General features: G+C 36.5%; 1 protein-coding gene and 1 long non-coding RNA gene across 2 annotated transcripts in view; both read left to right on the top strand.

Annotated features, from left to right (window-relative positions):
- The window catches only part of LOC148044493 (uncharacterized), a 1,189,713-nt gene that overhangs the window by 577,932 nt on the left and 593,307 nt on the right, over positions 1-18,474 (top strand). The window lies entirely within an intron of this gene.
- Positions 1,582-18,474, top strand: part of NSUN2 (NOP2/Sun RNA methyltransferase 2) — a 36,600-nt gene continuing 19,707 nt past the window's right edge. Inside the window, exons 1-10 of the mRNA XM_087721917.1 lie at positions 1,582-1,782; positions 2,006-2,166; positions 4,106-4,210; positions 6,050-6,155; positions 8,109-8,180; positions 9,577-9,661; positions 11,139-11,331; positions 13,488-13,562; positions 15,745-15,875; positions 18,381-18,454. Coding sequence (XP_087578043.1) covers positions 1,603-1,782; positions 2,006-2,166; positions 4,106-4,210; positions 6,050-6,155; positions 8,109-8,180; positions 9,577-9,661; positions 11,139-11,331; positions 13,488-13,562; positions 15,745-15,875; positions 18,381-18,454 — 1,182 coding nt within the window. The 5' untranslated portion in view covers positions 1,582-1,602. The remainder of the gene's footprint in view (positions 1,783-2,005; positions 2,167-4,105; positions 4,211-6,049; positions 6,156-8,108; positions 8,181-9,576; positions 9,662-11,138; positions 11,332-13,487; positions 13,563-15,744; positions 15,876-18,380; positions 18,455-18,474) is intronic.

Genomic DNA, 18,474 nt, shown 5'->3' on the forward strand with positions numbered 1-18,474 from the left:
GTCACCTTAGTCATATTTTGCCTTATAGCCTCTGCAATAACGACCTGCAGGTCACCTGGAGCAGGCTGGACAGGTTTAATTTCAGGCAGATGCACAGCTGACGTGGGAGTAACTGTGGGCTGGCAAGGACCTTTGAAGGAATACTCCGGTCTACAGAGCCCCATAGCGCTGCACCGTTGCTAGGCAGAATAGAACAGGGGAAAATCCTGCTCTCTTGCCTCCCTCTGGTGACAGATGAATTGCAGCTAGTGTGCCAGGCTGGCTTGGCTCTGCTCGCCCGCCCTTCTGGCAAAGAAGGCTGCCCTTTGCCAGCTTTAACGCAGATCTTTTCAAGAGCCTCCTGCTTTCATCTTTTTGGGCAGCCTTAGATCCTTTAAAGACGCAAAATACCCCTAAAATAATAGCAAAACCCTTCTAACAAAAAGGTGGCAACGGAAGGAAGAATTACATTGACAATGCTTTAGCTTGGATAACTTCACAAAGACCGCTTGCCCTATAATAGTAGGGCATATTTAATCTCGGCGTGCAGGACAAGCCATATGAACATCCTATATACATAAAATACACCCGACATTAAACCTGAACGTTAAAACAAATATCAGGATAGTTAAAACAACATTCACCACTTGCACCGCAAAAAAATCAACGTTCAGTTCCGTGATTTTCACTCTGCAAACTTGCATAGAAAAAGTATAAGGTCAAACCAGTACAAGTAACCTACCGATGCCACCCTTTCCCTACCGGTCACAGAAGAAAATTACTGGATGAGAAGAGGAAGGTTTTTCAAAGAGGAAGAAAAAAAATCAAGAAAATCCAGTTTACCTTTTGCAAAAAACACCTGGAGACAACCCTGACCTGAAGCATTGAGAATCTCCATAGATATTGATTTACCGATGCACGCAAAATTGGTTTGCGTTTGATTTAGCACAGGGGTAGTCAACCTTTTTATACCTACCGCCCACTTTTGCATCTCTGTTAGTAGTAAAATTTTCTAACCGCCCACCGGTTCCGCAGTCATGGTGATTTTATGAAAACCGAATGAAAATGTTTTTAAACATTTAAGAGCCAAGGTGGCGCAGTGGTTAGAGTGCAGTACTGCAGGCCACTTCAGCTGACTGTTATCTGCAGTTCAGCGGTTCAAATCTCACCGGCTCAAGGTTGACTCAGCCTTCCATCCTTCCGAGGTGGGTGAAATGAGGACCCAGACTGTGGGGGTGATATGCTGACTCTGTAAACCGCTTAGAGAGGGCCGAAAGCCCTATGAAGCGGTATATAAGTCTAACTGATATTGCTATATTGCTAAATAATGCTATGAAATTTTTTTTAAAAGTCAATTAATTCTTTTAAAAAAGGGAAGTGCTTCAGACAAAACCCCTACCGCCCACCATGAAAGTTGGAATGCCCACTAGTGGGCGGTAGGGACCAGGTTGACTACCACTGAATTAGCATCCACGAGTTTAATTTCTGAAAGGGAACTCGGAACTTGGAGGTCGTTGGAGACCGTGCACACGTCTGCGAGTAGTTTGAGGAACAGGAAACGACTTAAGCGCCTGCGCGGGGGGGGGGGTCTTACGCGCACGCGCGCGAGCGACCCATCGCCGAATGGGGAGTCTGCTGAAGCGGCGGTTTCAGCGCATCGGACGTGAGGCGGTGGGGATTCTGACTTCGGGCTTGGGCCTGTTCGCGCCCCAAGCCTTGTGGCGGCAGTGTCCGGGGCTTGTGATGGGCCGCAGGCAACGCCGAAGACAGCAGCAGCAGCAGAGCCGCGAGGGAGGCTCCCAGGTGAGTGGCGGCCTTTGTTGGCTCTCTTTGCCGGCGGGTTAAAAAAGCGCCGGGTTTTCCCTCAGAGCTCCGGTTCTGATGCTCTGGGCCAAGAAAGGCTAAGCGAGCGTCCGGCTTCCTCCGCTTCTGCGGGGCCGACACCGCTCTGTGGCGATGAGGAAATCCCGGTCGTGAGCATGGGACTCGGATTGAGGCTTCTTCCCTCCTCGCTTGCTTCCCCCAGGGCTGGTCCGATGGTGGCTATCCGGACATCGTGAAGGAGAACGCGTCGTTTGAACACTACTATGGGCAGCTTGGCATCGTGCCTCAGGAGGAATGGGAGAGCTTCCTGGCTACCCTGCGGGAGCCTCTGCCAGCCACCCTGAGGATCACAGGCTATAAGAGGTGAGCAGCCTTTATTTGCTGTCTCTGACCGGTAAGGAGGAGTCGGCACTAAGGTTGATGGGCCAGATCTGGTTGACATCTAGCCGGGGCACCCCTGGGACGTATTAGGGCTGTAAGAATTTCCAGAATAGAAAGTTGAAACGCCTCTGAAGCAGCCAATGGCAAATTACTTTCCTAGGTTTATATATATATTGGTGTTTTCCTTTAACACACGCACACGCATATGCATATGTATATATGTATATATATGTATGTATATATGTATATATATATTAGATTTTTACAACCCCTGGTAAGCCCCAATTATGGGAGGAAGCTAACTGCTTCCATCATCTGTCAATCGGTTCGTCACAAGAGTCCATCATGACAGAAACCCAATATTTTTACTGTTGCCTTTGTTATATTTGTGTTTTTTTTTTATTTGTGCTGATAAATAAATAAAGAGAGACTAGTATAGATCTATTTCAAGCTATTTAGCTCTCATCAGATATATATATATATCGAACCTGTGCTCTATAATAGATTTTGTTGTATTTGTGCTGATAAATAAATAAATGGATTTATTTATTTATTTATTTATTTATTTATTTATCAGTACAAATACAACAAAATGTAACAAAAAAAAGGCAACAGTAAAAATATTGGGTTTCTGCCAGGATGGTCTCTTGTGACGAGCCGAAGGACAGAGAATCTTCCTCCCATATTTGGGCATACCGGGGGTTGTAAAAGAAATCATATATATATATAAATATATATAAAAATATATTTCCTTTAATAAAAACAATAAAATAAATAATTTTATTGTTTTTATTAAAGGAAAACACACCCAAAAAATAATCTTTCACTACATCTTGTAGAAAGCGTATCCATTGGTTTACAGGTATATTTCCTGCGTTTCTTCCACAATCACATACATTTCATTCAGTTTAAATTGTACCTTTTAGAATTTAGATATATTTACTATCACTATTCCACCATTTCCATTTAATAGTATTTTAAGGACACAGCCACCTACTGGCATTGTTAAAAAGATATCTAACATTCCCTCTCCCTTTTCCCCTCCCCCCCCAAAAAACTCAAAAATTAACGCCTTCTGTCCATTTAACTTCTACTAGTGGATCGCACCTGCTTGTATGATTGTTATCAATTAACTTTCCTAGGTTTTTGAAGGGAGGATTCATGTGAGATGGCTGGTGATAAAAATGAAATACATGCATATTTTAGTTCAACTGGAATGAGATTATCTCTCACCTTGGAGATTTGGGGAGATGCCACGTGTGTTATGTTTTTGTGTGCGAGTGTATGCTTGCTTTAAATATTTTAGGATGCTTAAAGGGAATTTGAGTGTGATTTTTTGGCTTTTCATCTAAAAGTATACTTTGTTAGTTTATATCTGTTTATGCAATATGTAGATTCAAAGGCAGAAGGAACTTTCAATCATATTGTATATGTACAGGTATTTTTAAAAATTATATTTGTGTGTTTCAAAATTGAAAAGTAAAAACGTGACTTTACAAAGTAAGATCTGTTGGGTTTTTTTAGTGGGGGGTGAATACACTTGTTTTGAAAAATATAAAAGGGAACATATTATTTAAGGGTTTAAGGTAGCTGAAGCAAACTGCAGTTGACAATTTTACAAGATTGTGATCTTTATAGAAAACAGGAGGCAGCTGGAAAAGCCTACTGTATATGTAGGGGAAAGATCTCAAATTCAGAGATCAATAGCATAGAATTATAACAAAAGTAAGAAATTTGGTGATTATTAAATGTTGTGGTAATTTGGAATTCAAGCTGAATTTTTGGCAGCCAGTGAAATAAATGTATGATGTGCTTTTCATAATATTGTAGCTAAAACTAGATAAGATTAAGAATTTGCTGAAATTGAAAAGTAATTTGGTTAGATTGTGATTCATCTTGTTCTGATTGGGTTTCTTTTCAGCCATGCCAACGAAATTCTCCGTTGTTTAAAAGAGAAGTATTTCAAGGAAATAGAGAATCTGGTGGTGGATGGTCAGAAAATTGAAATGCCGCAGCCATTAAGCTGGTAAGTTTGTATATATAATTATTGACTGGCATAATAATTATTAGTAATATGGTTTGAGTATTAACTATGTATAGATTGCATATATTTGGAAGTAGCAATATAATTGTCTGGATTTGTTTTCTCATTTTGTCCCTCAAAGTTGAGGTCTACCTATGATGTCAATTACAGGCCTCTCTCATCTTTTTAAGTGGGAGAACTTGCACAATTGGTGGCTGACTAAATACTTTTTTGCCCCACTGTATCTTCTAAGGCAGTGATGGCGAACCTTTTCTGCACCAAGTTATTTAGTTTAATTTGGAATTTGTTCATACTCCAGTTAGCACTTGGCCATTTCTTTAATGCTATAATTAAGCTCCACCTTCTTTGGCAATACAGGTACTTACCACCATTTGTTCAGTAACTGTTCAAAGTTCGATGGGCTAAATGAAGCGACTTATTGACTGGTCACTGAAGTTATCACTATTGCAAAGCCCCCACAGTCATGTGATTACAACCTGGTGCTTGACAAACCATTTTTACTTAAGACCAGTTGCCAAGCACTCTGATTATGTGGTCATCATCTGCAACCTTTACTGCCAGCTCTCCCAGAAAATACTCTGAAAAATCCTCACACTTTCTTCAGTATTAAGTGCCATCCAATTGAGGGCATCATCATCTGGCACAATATTGTTAATCATTGAATATTATGTTATGTTATATACATAGAATGGCATGGTGGTCTAGTGGTGAAGATGCTCACCTCCCACTCAGAAGGTTGAGAGTGGCAGATTCTCTCTCTCTCTCTGGGTGCAAAGAAAAATAATCTGAACTCTGCATGGTATCAGGAAGGTCATCTGACAGTAAATGCTCAGCTCCATCTAGTCACTCCAACTCTACCCCGAATTAAGACATTACAGGGTCGTAAAAGAGTTTTATTATGTTATAAACATGTTTTATTCCTGGTAAAAATACACCATTGTATTTTTAAAAAAAATTGCTATTGTTGCGAGTCAGGTAGCCTACAGTTTTTAATAAATTATTTATTGTGTGAATGGTTGTCTTTGGCATTGCCATTAAAGTGATAATCTGCCGCCAGCATCGTCCTATAAGTGCTGCTTAACATAGGTGCCTGCTTGTTTTACCTGGGCAACTAGTAGGATCCTAGCCAGGGGTGGGATCCTACCAGTTTAACAACCAGTTTGCTGAGCACACACAATCCACTCTGCCACGTGACTCAGCTGAGAAGATAAAGGTAGTTGGCGGGTGGGCCCACTTGCTCATGGGAGCAAACCGGTTTGCTCCCAGCTGATCTTCGGAGCTACCAGTTTGCCCGAACTGGTCTGAACTGATAGAATCACATCCCTGACTGTAACTCCTTGAGTGACTCTGCTGAAAATGTATAGTCTAGGCATACACACCTGCACTCATCTTTCTGCCATGCTTAGGCTGCACAGCAGGATTTGGCGGGGGAAGGAATATGTGTGATATACCACACACACTTTTAGGTAACTTGTACTGACTTTATTCAACTTACTTTTATACTTCTCCAGAGATTAATCTTGTGGGTAAAATTATCATTTAGAAAAACCCAAAGATTGATTCCTTGCAGAAATCTATGCACTTAACTTCTACTTTGCTGCAAGCATTTATTTGCCTTAATTTTTTTTCATTTTCCCATCTGTAGGGAAAATTAAGCAACTAATTTTCCCCATAACATTTTTCTTTTAACACATTAACATCAATATTCTTAAGCACATTGAAGGGAGTTTTTTATGCACTCAATTTAAAATGCAGTTGCAATTTCTTATGCCAGTTCAGATATTCTGTGGATACTTTATTCAAGATGCTTTATTTTATTAGGTATCCCGAGGAGTTGGCATGGCATACAAACCTAAACAGAAAAATCTTGCGGAAATCTCCCCAATTAGAAAAATTTCATCATTTTCTTGTTAGTGAAACTGAATGTGTAAGTATTACCTCACTTGCTGTTTTTACTTTTCATTGTGGGCTTCATATGATTTCTTGCATTCAAGAAACTTTTTATTCAGAGTTCGTGAGCAAACTACCTTTCATATTTCTAATAATTTAGGAATAGGAACACTATTGAAGTATCATTTCTTTAAATAAAAATGTCTCCATATTATTTTTAAATCCTAAACCTTATTTTTTTTTCAAATTTGAAAAAAAAAGTTTTTGTTCATATTAGTACTTCAGTATCTTACATTTCTGACTAACAGACTGTATAATAATATAGCTCGTTCATAGCCTTGTTGTAAATAGTGCTTTATTAAATTTCATTTTTGAAATTTCAAAATTTTGTTTTGAGAAGTAATTATGACATTAATTTGACTTTGAGATAGGGTTTAATATTGGGAACATGTGTAGTCTTTTGAACTATCTCTATATACTATATAGAGCCAAGTCTAGTGGTTAAGGCATCAGAATAAAATGTGGGAGAGCATGAGTTGAAATCCCACCTTAACCATGAAAGCCAGCTGGATCACCTTAGGCTAGTCACTCTGTCTCAGCCCAATTCACCTGACAAGATGTGGTGAGAAAAATAGGAGGAAGGTGTGCTGGAAATGTCTACCATCTTGAGTTATTTTTAAAATAAAAGGGACAATATAAATAAATATGAACAAATATGTATATTACATGCAAATTGAGGCTTTGGAAATGAATTTTCCACACCCTTCCTATTCAAAGATTAGTCCTTCAGCATTGAAAATACAAATTAATGGCACCAGTTACTCAGTGGATTGAAGACCTTATAAATTAATTGTGGTTGATATGTATGGATATTACAGTGAAAAAAGATCATATTGTATCTAAAATATTGAATAAAAACTTCATTTCTGCTCATTTTTATTTTATCGTCTCTACAAGTTGAGCTCATCTCTTATTCATTTTGTGGAAACATACGTATAGTTTTCTTAGAAGTATATGGAAGTTTTAACCTCTTAGAGATTTTTTTTAAAATTGACAAGTCTAGTCTATAACTTTGGAATTTTCTGGAAGTTCCCCATTCAGGGGATTATCTAAAAAATTATATATATATATATATATATATATATATATATATATATATATGTATGTATGTATGTATGTATGTATGTATGTATGTATGTATGTATGTATGTATGTATGTATGTATGTATGTTATATTTATGCTGATAAATAAATAAAGGGAGACTAGTATAGATCTATTTCAAGCTATTTAGCTCTCATCAGCTAGCCACACCCTTACTGGGAATCGAACCTGTGCTCTATTGCCTCTAAGGCAGATGTGTTAACCATTGAGCTAGTATATATTAAATATATACCTTTCACCCTGGCCTCGCTGATAAGGAGTCGAGCCCTGTAGCTCAATGGTTAACACATCTGCCTTAGAGGCAATAGAGCACAGGTTCGATTCCCAGTAAGGGTGTGGCTAGCTGATGAGAGCTAAATAGCTTGAAATAGATCTATACTAGTCTCCCTTTATTTATTTATCAGCATAAATATAGCATAAATATAACAAATGTAACAAAAAAGGCAACAGTAAAAAAATATTGGGTTTCTGTCTGGATGGATCTCTTGTGACGAGCCGAAGACAAAGAGTGGAAGTGTGACCTTCCTCCCATATTTGGGCATACCAGGGGTTGTGACTTTAAATATATATATATATATATATATATATATATATATATATATATATATATATATATATATATATATATATATATATATATATATATATATATATATATATATATATATATATATATATATATATAAATATATATATAAATATAAATATAAATATAAATATAAATATATATAAATAAATATATATTGCGTAGATATTGTTTAGGTTTTCTTCCATGTATATAAATATAAGAAGAAAGTGGAATTGTACACTGTATTTATTTTGTTTTAGGGGAATATTAGTCGTCAGGAAGCTGTCAGTATGATCCCTCCATTGCTTCTTAATATTCAGCCTCATCACAAGGTATTCATGTATTATGATCTATGAAATTATTTTGTGGAAAAAGCATAAAGGAACATACACATTGATACTTAATACTCCACATCAGTATTGAATATCTTTTCTAATTTGGTTAATCAAAATTCATTGTAAAAGAATTGAATGCCATGTCTCTGCTTTAAATATCTAAAAATAAACCTTTACACTTGTCTTATCTTTGCCCTGATTTAACAGGGAAATGTTTCATATGTTTCATTTTTATGTTTGTAATTATTCATGTGTTGAAACACCTTCCATCTATCTTTTCTCCAATCTTTAATGTAAAGTGCTATTTCACATTCATTTTTTTAAAAAAAATATAATGCCTTAGAGGGCTGGAGCTCTCCAGTACACCTATTACTACCTTCCTATTTTGCTTTAGGTGGCACATTTAGAAAAAATATATATGCCCCAGACTTTCCCCCTTTCTTCTCACATTCTTTCTTATTGTTGGCTTTTTCTGGGTTAGGGTTAAGATGAGATCATAGAAGAAAAAAAAGCAGTGTTCCATACTATTTCTAAACCAGGAGGTTCAAACACTTATAAGTTAATTCTATTTAGTCAAATTATTGGGCGGTCTCACAGTATTTTATTCATTTTAAACTTGAAAATATATAATTGTGGATTCCGCAAACATGTAAGTATAGTAGGTGCCTTTTAAAACATACTTGAATCTCTCATATTTTTTTCTTGGAGATAATTATTTTCAGCTGTAATGGCTAAATCAGAATTAGAATGCCTGTACTGTAATTGAAAAATGATAATGTCTTGAAGAATTTAATACTTGCTGGATGCAAGACCCTTAATTCTGTAAGTTTCCTTCCCAAATCTCTTTACAAATACTGTTACATATAAACATATATACTTTAAGTTTGTTAAATAATATCAATTTCCCTTTCTGTTAAATATCTTAATCTTTTTTTTTTTTAAAGTAAAATATAAACTTTTATTTAGAATTAAAGCGAATACTTCAGTATCACAAACACACAATATTAAACTTCCAAGAAATATACTGCTAATTTGGAGTGAGCATTTATTTTTGCACAATTACAACATGCGGACAAGTCCAGGGGAAAAAAGAGAAAAGATGACAACAGTTGGAAATTTTCAACATCTTTCCCACCACCAGAGCAGCTGTCACAATAATTCGTACAAAGAGCAAGTCATTTTATGTGTGTGCATGTATGCTGATGCATAAGATGTTGACAAAATTCCTACAGATTCATCTTTGACAAGGAACAAGCTCTAAAAGGCAAACACTGCAATCTAGTCTTCTTAAATATCTTAATATCTTAATATATCTTAAATATCTTAAATCTTAAATATCTTAATCTTAAATAAATTAAATTAAATTAAATCTTAAATATCTTAATCTTGATAGATTCTAGATATGTGTGCTGCACCTGGGTCCAAGACTGCCCAACTTATTGAGATGCTTCATGCAGACATGAGTATTCCTTTTCCAGGTAAGTGAAGGAAAAAATTAATTTAGTAATCCAGATGGAAGCAGCATGAAAGTAGCTGTAATAAATAAATTTTAATTATGGTGTTTTGAGAAATGCAGTTGGCTTACTGAATTGATTATTGACTTCCTCTTAAAATCCCATCTTATTTCAACATTGATCTTGCACTGGACTTAGCACTATGTGAGTAGGTGGTTTACTCACCACTAATGTGAGTAAACAACATTTTAATAACATTTACTCACACTACTAAAGCCAGGTTTGTGTTAGGGTGATATAAAGGGAGACTTAAAAACACGATGTCAACTTTCGTGTACCATCAGTGGAGCTGGATCTCAGATTACAGTAGCTTGTTTGAGATGTGTGTATTTATTGGGTAACGTGATTTATGACACAGAGTGAGGGGAGGAAAGGAAGAGGGGCAAAGTTCAGAAGCAGATAGACAAAGCAAAAGAAATGTCTGCGAATAAGAATTGCCTAATGAATCACTAGTTTCTGTATAAGAGACATTGACTCTTATTGTGTGTTCGTTACTGCATTGTTGGGAACCTTTACACACACAATGTTAGATGATAAATGTTGTGGCTGTCTTTTTCTGTAATTAAAAAATTGCTTATGCAACCACCATCCAGTTGCTATTTATTCATGGAATTCACCTGCTATTCATACATATCATATTGGGCATCCTGTTATATACATTTTAGTAATATAAGGGTGTGTGCATGTGTTCATTGTTTTCATTAGTTGTTTGTGCTAGAACTAATTTGTCATTTGAGAGAATGTCTTTTATGAATGGTTTGTCCGCATGAAAGGACAAGATTTAGAATTTTTGTTGATAAATTTTTGGTATTCTCCAATTTGTCACCATTTTCTATACATACAATTTTTTCTGTAAATTGTGGGTGTAAATTCCCATCCATTTTTTTCTATCAGTATTACTGTATTGATGTTCCCACATTTTAACATTTGTATACTGTCTATTTCTTTGGATTGAAGGCAATTTACAGAATAACAGGGGGAAATGGTAGCTGTATCACTGCTAGCACTCATATATCCTATGCAATAAAATGGTCCTAAATGTTTGGATACGGCCAGAAGTCTTCATTCTGTGAGGTACCTTGTACAATTAGGTGTGTTTGGCCTTAACTTGGCTGGCTTTCAGGAAAACATTAGGACCTAGACTTTTTAACCTGGTGTTTCACGTCTAGTTTTGAATATTGGATGAGCATCAGTTGTGCTTTAAATTTAAATTGCCAAATTTTGTTCTGTGCTAATTATTTCGTATCCTAGATCCTCTGAAAAGATATTATAAAATGTTATAAATTAAAGGTAACTGTATAAAATAATTATTTTTTTCTTGATTCCATGTAGTTAATATTTTGATCTTATTTGGACTAATAGTAATTGAAAAAAGTAATTCTCCCATGAACCAAGTGACGATTCTATTTTAACCAGAAGATTTTCTATTTTTTTTCCCTAGAGGGATTTGTAATTGCAAATGATGTAGACAACAAGCGTTGTTATCTGCTAGTTCATCAGGCAAAGCGGTTGAACAGTCCTTGTATTATGGTTATAAATCATGATGCCTCAAGTATCCCTAATATACAGATCAATACTAATGGGAAAAAAGAGATCCTCTTCTATGACAGAATATTATGTGATGTTCCTTGCAGGTAAGTTAAACTAGGTAAAATTTAAAGCCAATATGCTGTTTGTGGCATACTTTTCTAATGCTAGTTGTTAACGACAGCAAATATAAACAAATACAGATGTAAAAACTATAAATAAACTGTTGCAGCACAACAATTATGGAATAAATGTATAAAATTACATCAATTTATAACTTAAAGGAAAATTGGTACAAAATGTTCTACAGATTGCACAGTCAATCCTTTTTTAATAACCCTTATTGAAACCAGCAGCTCAACTACTGCAGGTAGTCATAGCTTATTAAGGTAATTGGAAGTGAAATTTCTGTTGCTAAGTGCTTCCCCCAAAATAAGACACAACCAGAAAATAAGCCCTCGCTTGATTTTTTAAGAATATTTGTAATATAAGCCCTACCTCAAAAATAAGCCCCAGTTAAGATTGTCAGTCAGATGGACACATTTAGTACGTCTGTTGCAACACACAAGTTCGCTGGGGCCATCATGCATGGGCGGCTGTCGGGAGGCTCGCCCCGTGCGTGCAGTGGAGCTGGAAGACGAGGGGCCGAGCATGCAGGGACGGTGGCATGGCGCTACCCCCGCCCCACCACCTGCCTTGTCTTCCCTTACGGCAGCACTAAGAAGCAGAAGCACAGGGAGGTATCTTACCTGGCCCATCGGACATACTATGCAGCTGCCTGCTCTGTTGCAGCTGTGGACAAGCAAAGACAGATGGGACAAAGTGGGCGGCTGGGCATGCGGTGCAGCTGGCAGGCTGGATCGTGTGACTAGTCCTATGCCTTTGCCTCTGCCTGCTGTTTGGAGGGCTGGACGAGAGGTCTCAGCACGGACTCACCTGTGTTGTGTGGGTTGCACAGTCCCAGAGTGCACTGGCCAAAGGGCCTTGGTCTGTGGCTGCTGCCAGACAGCGTTGGTCCCCACGCACATGCTTCCTCCTTTGCACACGCTTGGGAGGGCACCCAGCTGGGCTGGGCTGGGGCCAGGGTGGCAGGGGCTGGTCCCTCTTCATCTTTGGGGTGGCTCCGTGGGCCAGATATGGGCCAATTCAGCCTGTGGGCTTTATGTTTGACATGTCTGTTGTACATATAAAAATAAGACCATGTCTACAAATAATCCCTAATGCGTCACTTGGATGCAAAAATTAATATTAGACCTGGTCTTATTTTTGGGGAAACACGGTAATTGATGCGATCATAAAATGTGATGTCTCATGATCTCCTTACTTAGCAATGGCAATTCTGACAGCTCTCAGTTGCCATTATTAAACAAGTTGTTTAGCAAGCCTTTCATTGTGCTAAAGTGATTAGGAAATAATATACTCATAAATAAAAAGGAAATAGTGACTACAGCTGTATAGTTTTTGGAATCTATAGATAGTCCAAACTGCAGCTGCACAAATAATTAAGCCTGAGTGTTTTAAGTCTTTTGATGCTAGTTATCTACAAATGTTTGTAGGACTGCCTGTCTCCTTTGCCTGTATGGTAAGATTGTGACAGGGTTGGCATGCTTTGCATTTCCCCTGTTAACAATGTCATCTTGCTGTATTAGGAGATTTGCTTCTCAGTAATATTTTTTCCCTGAACTGATTTGCCTTCAAGAAAGCTTTCTTATTTCACCTGTAAGCCACCCAGAATTGCATAAAGCGCTGGCCATTGAAATCCAACTTATAAATAAGTTAGTTAATCAACACCAGGGCTAATTGTCCTATTTCATTTATTTTGTGTCAATTAAAATTCACCTATGCTTCTCAGGAAACCTAAACACTTATAAACACTACAAACTGGTTAAGGAATGAAGAAGGGGAAAGTTAGAAATCTTAATAAGCATAAGGTTGTTTATCTTACATCATGGGGAATGGTATTCTAAACATATTAGAAATAACAGTTAATATTAACATGAATTCTTTTATTTCTTTATCTTTAAAGATTTAAGTTATCTATCGGAGTTTTAATAACCCCTAATCATGGCTATTTAAATACTATTATATACAATACCATTTGTGTTTTACACTTATAATAAAATATTAACTTTGAAAAATATAATTACTTAAAAATGCACTACTGTAATTTCAACCTATTTGTATAAAAATGTTATATTACAACTAGCTCAGAACGTGTAACTTTCATACTATCTTGGAATTAATGTGAAAATGTCTCTTTTAGTGGAGATGGAACCCTGAGAAAAAACATTGATATATGGAAAAAGTGGAGTACACATAATAGTTTGCAACTACATGGGTAGGAAAATATTTTATTATATATTTCTTTCAACTTGTGGAATGAAATTAAGAATTTGATTAATGTCTTGACTTTTTTTCTATATACAAGAATACAAACTTGGATTTTTGATATTTCCACTCTATTCTGTTTGGAAAACTCCAGCCTAAGGACTGCATTGTGCCCAGTTCTCCCTATGTATAGAAATTTGTAATGTCAGGGTCTCCATAAGTAAGTTGACATAATATGCTTCATTTGGATGAATTCCCAGACCCCCTTTAAAAATAAAATATTCCAAGGTATATATTTTGGATAAATTTCAATTTATTTTTATTTTTCTGATTGCCCATTCCGCCAAAGGCCGGACATTTTATTCTAATATTTCTAATGTGGGAAGTGGACATTTAAACTATTGAATCCAATCTGCTGCTCAGTGCAACAATCCAAATTAGAGCCTATTTGCTATTTGGCAGATTACTCTCCAGCCTTTGCTTTGATGTATCCAGCTAAGTTAAGGGAAGGTTGCCCTTTCTATTGAGCTGTAATAACTCAGTGGTTAGAATGCACTATTGCAAGCTGCTTCTGCTGACTGCTGATTGCAGTTTGGCAATTCGAGTTTCACCGGCTCAAGGTTGACTCAGCCTTCCATCCTTCCAAGGTGGGTAAAATGAGGACCCAAATTGTTGTGGTCAATATGCTGACTCTGTAAAACACTTGGAGAGGGCTATAAAGTACTGTGAAGCAGTATATAAGTCAAAGTGCTATTGCTATTCTCTAGTTAATTAGTTGTGCCCCCAAACTTCTCTTATTGCTAGAAGTTTTGATTTTAAAAAAATGTAAATCCAGTGTACAATGTCCCATACTCCTGATCATTTTCTGCATAACATACATACTTTTGGGTATTTAAAAGAGTGCTATCCTCAAGAGTAAAAATGCCAGCCTCCTTCAGTCTTTCTTTAGAGAGCTGTTTCTTGGCCTTCATCCTCTTATTTCTTTCACTTTGGCTGAACTCTTCTTAGCTTGGTGCCAGGAATTACTGACCAACATAAAGTGGAACATTTTATTTCTGATTATTTATAACTCTGCTTCTGTTAATACATCTAAAAATACTTTTGTCTTATTCGGTAGCCATATTATACTTAGATTCAGTTTGTAATATGCTGTTCCAATATTTTTTACTTTACAGGTATTCTCTACTCTTTTACCTGTGCATTTGATTTTGTTTCCTAAGGGCATAATTTTATGTATTCATTATATTTCATATTTTTAATTTTTATATTCTAACCCCTTTTTCTAAGTGTGGGATGGGCATTCTGAATGGCTATGTATTATATTACGTTGCATAACAGTGGTTTAATTTCAGCAGCAGTTTAACAAATTGATTTAATTTTAATGGCGTGATTTGGAGTCATGAGTAGAATGAATGTGGCTTTTAAGAAACCTCCCTTTTCTATTCCCACCCTTTCAATCCCCTCCATCCAACATAAAAAGATAGAAAAATCAAGCCAGATAGATTCCTGAAACTCCAAAAGGCCAGGAGGACAAAGTTGTGGGCTCTAACCACTCAATCATTTGTTCACTATGCTGTAATCTAGCAAGATTATTTCTATCTTCTATGGTATTAGCTCTCCTATTCAATTCCATGTCACTTTCTGATTCGGTAGATATTTTATTAAAGCCGTTAACATTCCCCACTGGAAAGAAGAGGGCTAGAACTAAGCCTTGTGGCACCTGCTCTTTTTAGTTCATTAAGGAACTGTTTTATGAGCATACTTTGAATACAATTATTGATGATGCCATGTATTCAAATATTCATGTTATCCAACAGCAGTTATTTACTTGATTACAATTTCACAGTTTTATTTTGTGAAATGCTTTATTGAAAACAACAAATACAATTATATTTATATTTACTACAGAAGCTACCCACATGTTAAAAATGAGTTCATTTTAGCAAGGTTTGTTTCCTGATAATTCTCTTATTTTTTTTCTTGTGGTTAAGACAGTGTGTTCAATGTACTTGCAGCCTAATTGTTTTTTTGATCTCTGGAATCTTTCCGTGCATTGATTTCAGAGTGAACAAATTGTTTCAGTTATTACCTGCCACAGAAAATTAATAGGACATCTGTAGTCCCAAGGACACAAACAATATAATTAATTTCATGCCCTGGTAATTAAGTTTTGAACAATATGTTCTATGCAGACTACAGCTGAGGATTGCAACTCGTGGAGCTGAACAGCTGGCTGAAGGAGGTAGAATGGTGTACTCTACCTGTTCATTGAATCCTATTGAAAATGAAGCTGTCATTAGTTCTCTGCTGGAAAAAAGTGAAGGTGTGTATAGTTTAAAAGGGGGGAAAATGGTGTTTTAGTAAAGCTTACTCTTTTGCCTGGACCTGTAGGGCAGTGTGTTGATTGAAAATCTGGGTTAGTTTAATATTCGTTATATTGGAATTCTAATTTTAATCTAGATTAAAATTAATTTTTTTTAAAATTAAAGCGATTAAAACCGCTCCATGGTAGTGGATCTGGCTATTTGAGAGACCGCCTTCTGCCAATTACCTCCCTGCGTCCCATCAGATCGCATAGAGTTGGCCTCCTCCGTATTCCATCCGCCAGTCAGTGCCGACTGGCGACTACTCGGAGGAGAGCCTTCTCTGTTGCGGCTCCGACACTATGGAACAATCTCCCCATGGAGATTCGTACCCTCACCACCGTCCAGGCCTTCCGCACAGCCCTCAAGAACTGGCTAACCCGTCAGGCCTGGGGATAATCTTATTTCGCCCCTCACGAATGCTGAGTGAATGTTGAGTTTTATTGTCTAATTTACTTTGTGCACATTTCTTTTTTCGTATTGTCCTACACTCCCCTTCCTTTTTGATTGTAAGCCGCCCTGAGTCCCCTCAGGGAAAAGGGCGGCCTATAAATAAATAAATCTACAAATCTACAAATCTAGATGCTGCTAGCTCATTTTTCTAGAAATTATAGCTGACTAAATACAGGCGGCATAATATTTCTTTTCTGATTCTAATCTCAAATGAACCAGTTCTGTAAGAACTGATTTTTTTCATCCGGGATGCTTTTAAATGTCAGAACATAACCTATTATAGTTGGTAGCTGGTCTTCACTGTTTGAATGCTATTCAAATGTGTTATTAAAGAAGCCACATAGATTTGATGTGAAAACCTTATATCATGTTCACTTTCTACATCACCCTATTTTGTTAAGATAACATAGGTACCAAGAATAGTTGCCAATCTACAGTGCTTGTTTGCTTCATGGATATGTTTAAGAAACCTTAATAATTTCAATATATTATCTTTCTTGACAATTTGGGTCAAAGTTTTAAAGGTTGGTCAGAAATGTTTAACTTTTCAAGGCATACAAAAGATTTGAATGTATGAACAATCAAGTATGAACAATCAAAAAAAGAATCAGGAAAGGTGTATAAGAATGATGTTCAAATAAGCAAGGGATTTATAAATCTACGGCAGTTTTAATTTTCCAATGTATTGTTAATTAACTCCAACTGAATGTATTACATCATTTTAAAAGACAAAAAATCACTACACAATCTAGACAAAGTATGCATTTCAGCAACCAGGATCAAAGCAGTATGAATCACTGAATGAGATTATGAGCTATAGTAAATTCTATCCATATTACTAAAGGTAGATTCTGATTTTTAAAATCTGTAAAGTTGAAACTGAATCTAAGCATAAACAGTACAAATATTGTACATGGTACAATCCATGGGTGATTAAAGACCAACCGTAAAAGCAAAATTCAGCAAATATGGTGAATAAAAAAGAAAAAAAAAACAGGAAAATCCCTGATACAATAAAGTAGAGGAAGCACCAGTGGCTTCTAAAAGCCATAACTATTGATGGAAATTTTGCAGCTCACCTTCTGAGAATCGATCACATAAAACAAGAGCAGTAATCTCATACCCACAGGAGCAGTTAAAATTACTGACCATTACTGTTATGAATGTTGATCATCATTGAGCATTTAGTGGGAATTTTAACAGCACATTGGTGCAGAGTCATCCTCCTTCATCTTTGCACAGGAGAGTGGCTTTTACAAAATGTTAATGCCTCTGCTAATTATTCTTCTAATAGGTAGTTCCCTGTTTGCATCAGAGTAAAGAGCCTCCTACAAGGAACATGTACGATATGAATAGCTACTGGTGAATTAGGTTTTGGGGTGGGGGGGCAATTAAACTATTAAAATCATGAGAAGTCCTGATTAGTGTGGACAATTAAGTCCTAATTCTCTGTTTCAGTTCACCCAGTTTATCTAACCAAGGGTGAAAATGGCATCGAGGAAAGGCCTCAATATGTTAAGTCATTTTTAATTTATCTCTTCAGGAAAAAAAAACAACACTATGCCTGTTCATCAAGGTGAAGTGGAGAAGGGAAGTTTCCCAAAAGACTTTCTTCTGGCAGAATTGGGTCAACAGAATCTTAATTGAACCCCAAAGGGGATACAGCCTAATTCTAAACATATTAAAGCATAAAAATTTGAATGATGGAAGAATGTTATAATTTTTTTAAAATTTTGATTGAATGATTTCTAAGGATCTTAATGGATGTGCAACCATAATCCTGATCAGAACTGTAACTTTTAAGTAATATAATGGCTGCCAGGGCATAGTTATTTTCAAACTTACTTGCAAATTTAACAGTGACAAAATATGCTTTTGGGGGCTTTTATAAGCAGTTCTCTCTTGAGTTGAACAACTGGTAGGATTATGACTAATCCTAACCTTGGTTATCCACTATTCCAGTCAAATGACTTTTCCAATAAAATGCATATAATGTTGACTTTTTTTTGAAGGTGCCTTAGAACTTGCTGATGTCTCTTCTGAGTTGCCAGGGTTGAAAAGGTTGCCAGGCATTACAAAATGGAAGGTAATTTTATAGAAACATGT

The sequence above is a fragment of the Thamnophis sirtalis genome, unplaced genomic scaffold, assembly GCF_051295495.1.
Source record: "Thamnophis sirtalis isolate CommonGarterSnake01/CBP01778 unplaced genomic scaffold, rThaSir2_p1.2 scaffold_8, whole genome shotgun sequence".
Classification (NCBI taxonomy): Eukaryota; Metazoa; Chordata; class Lepidosauria; order Squamata; family Natricidae; genus Thamnophis; species Thamnophis sirtalis.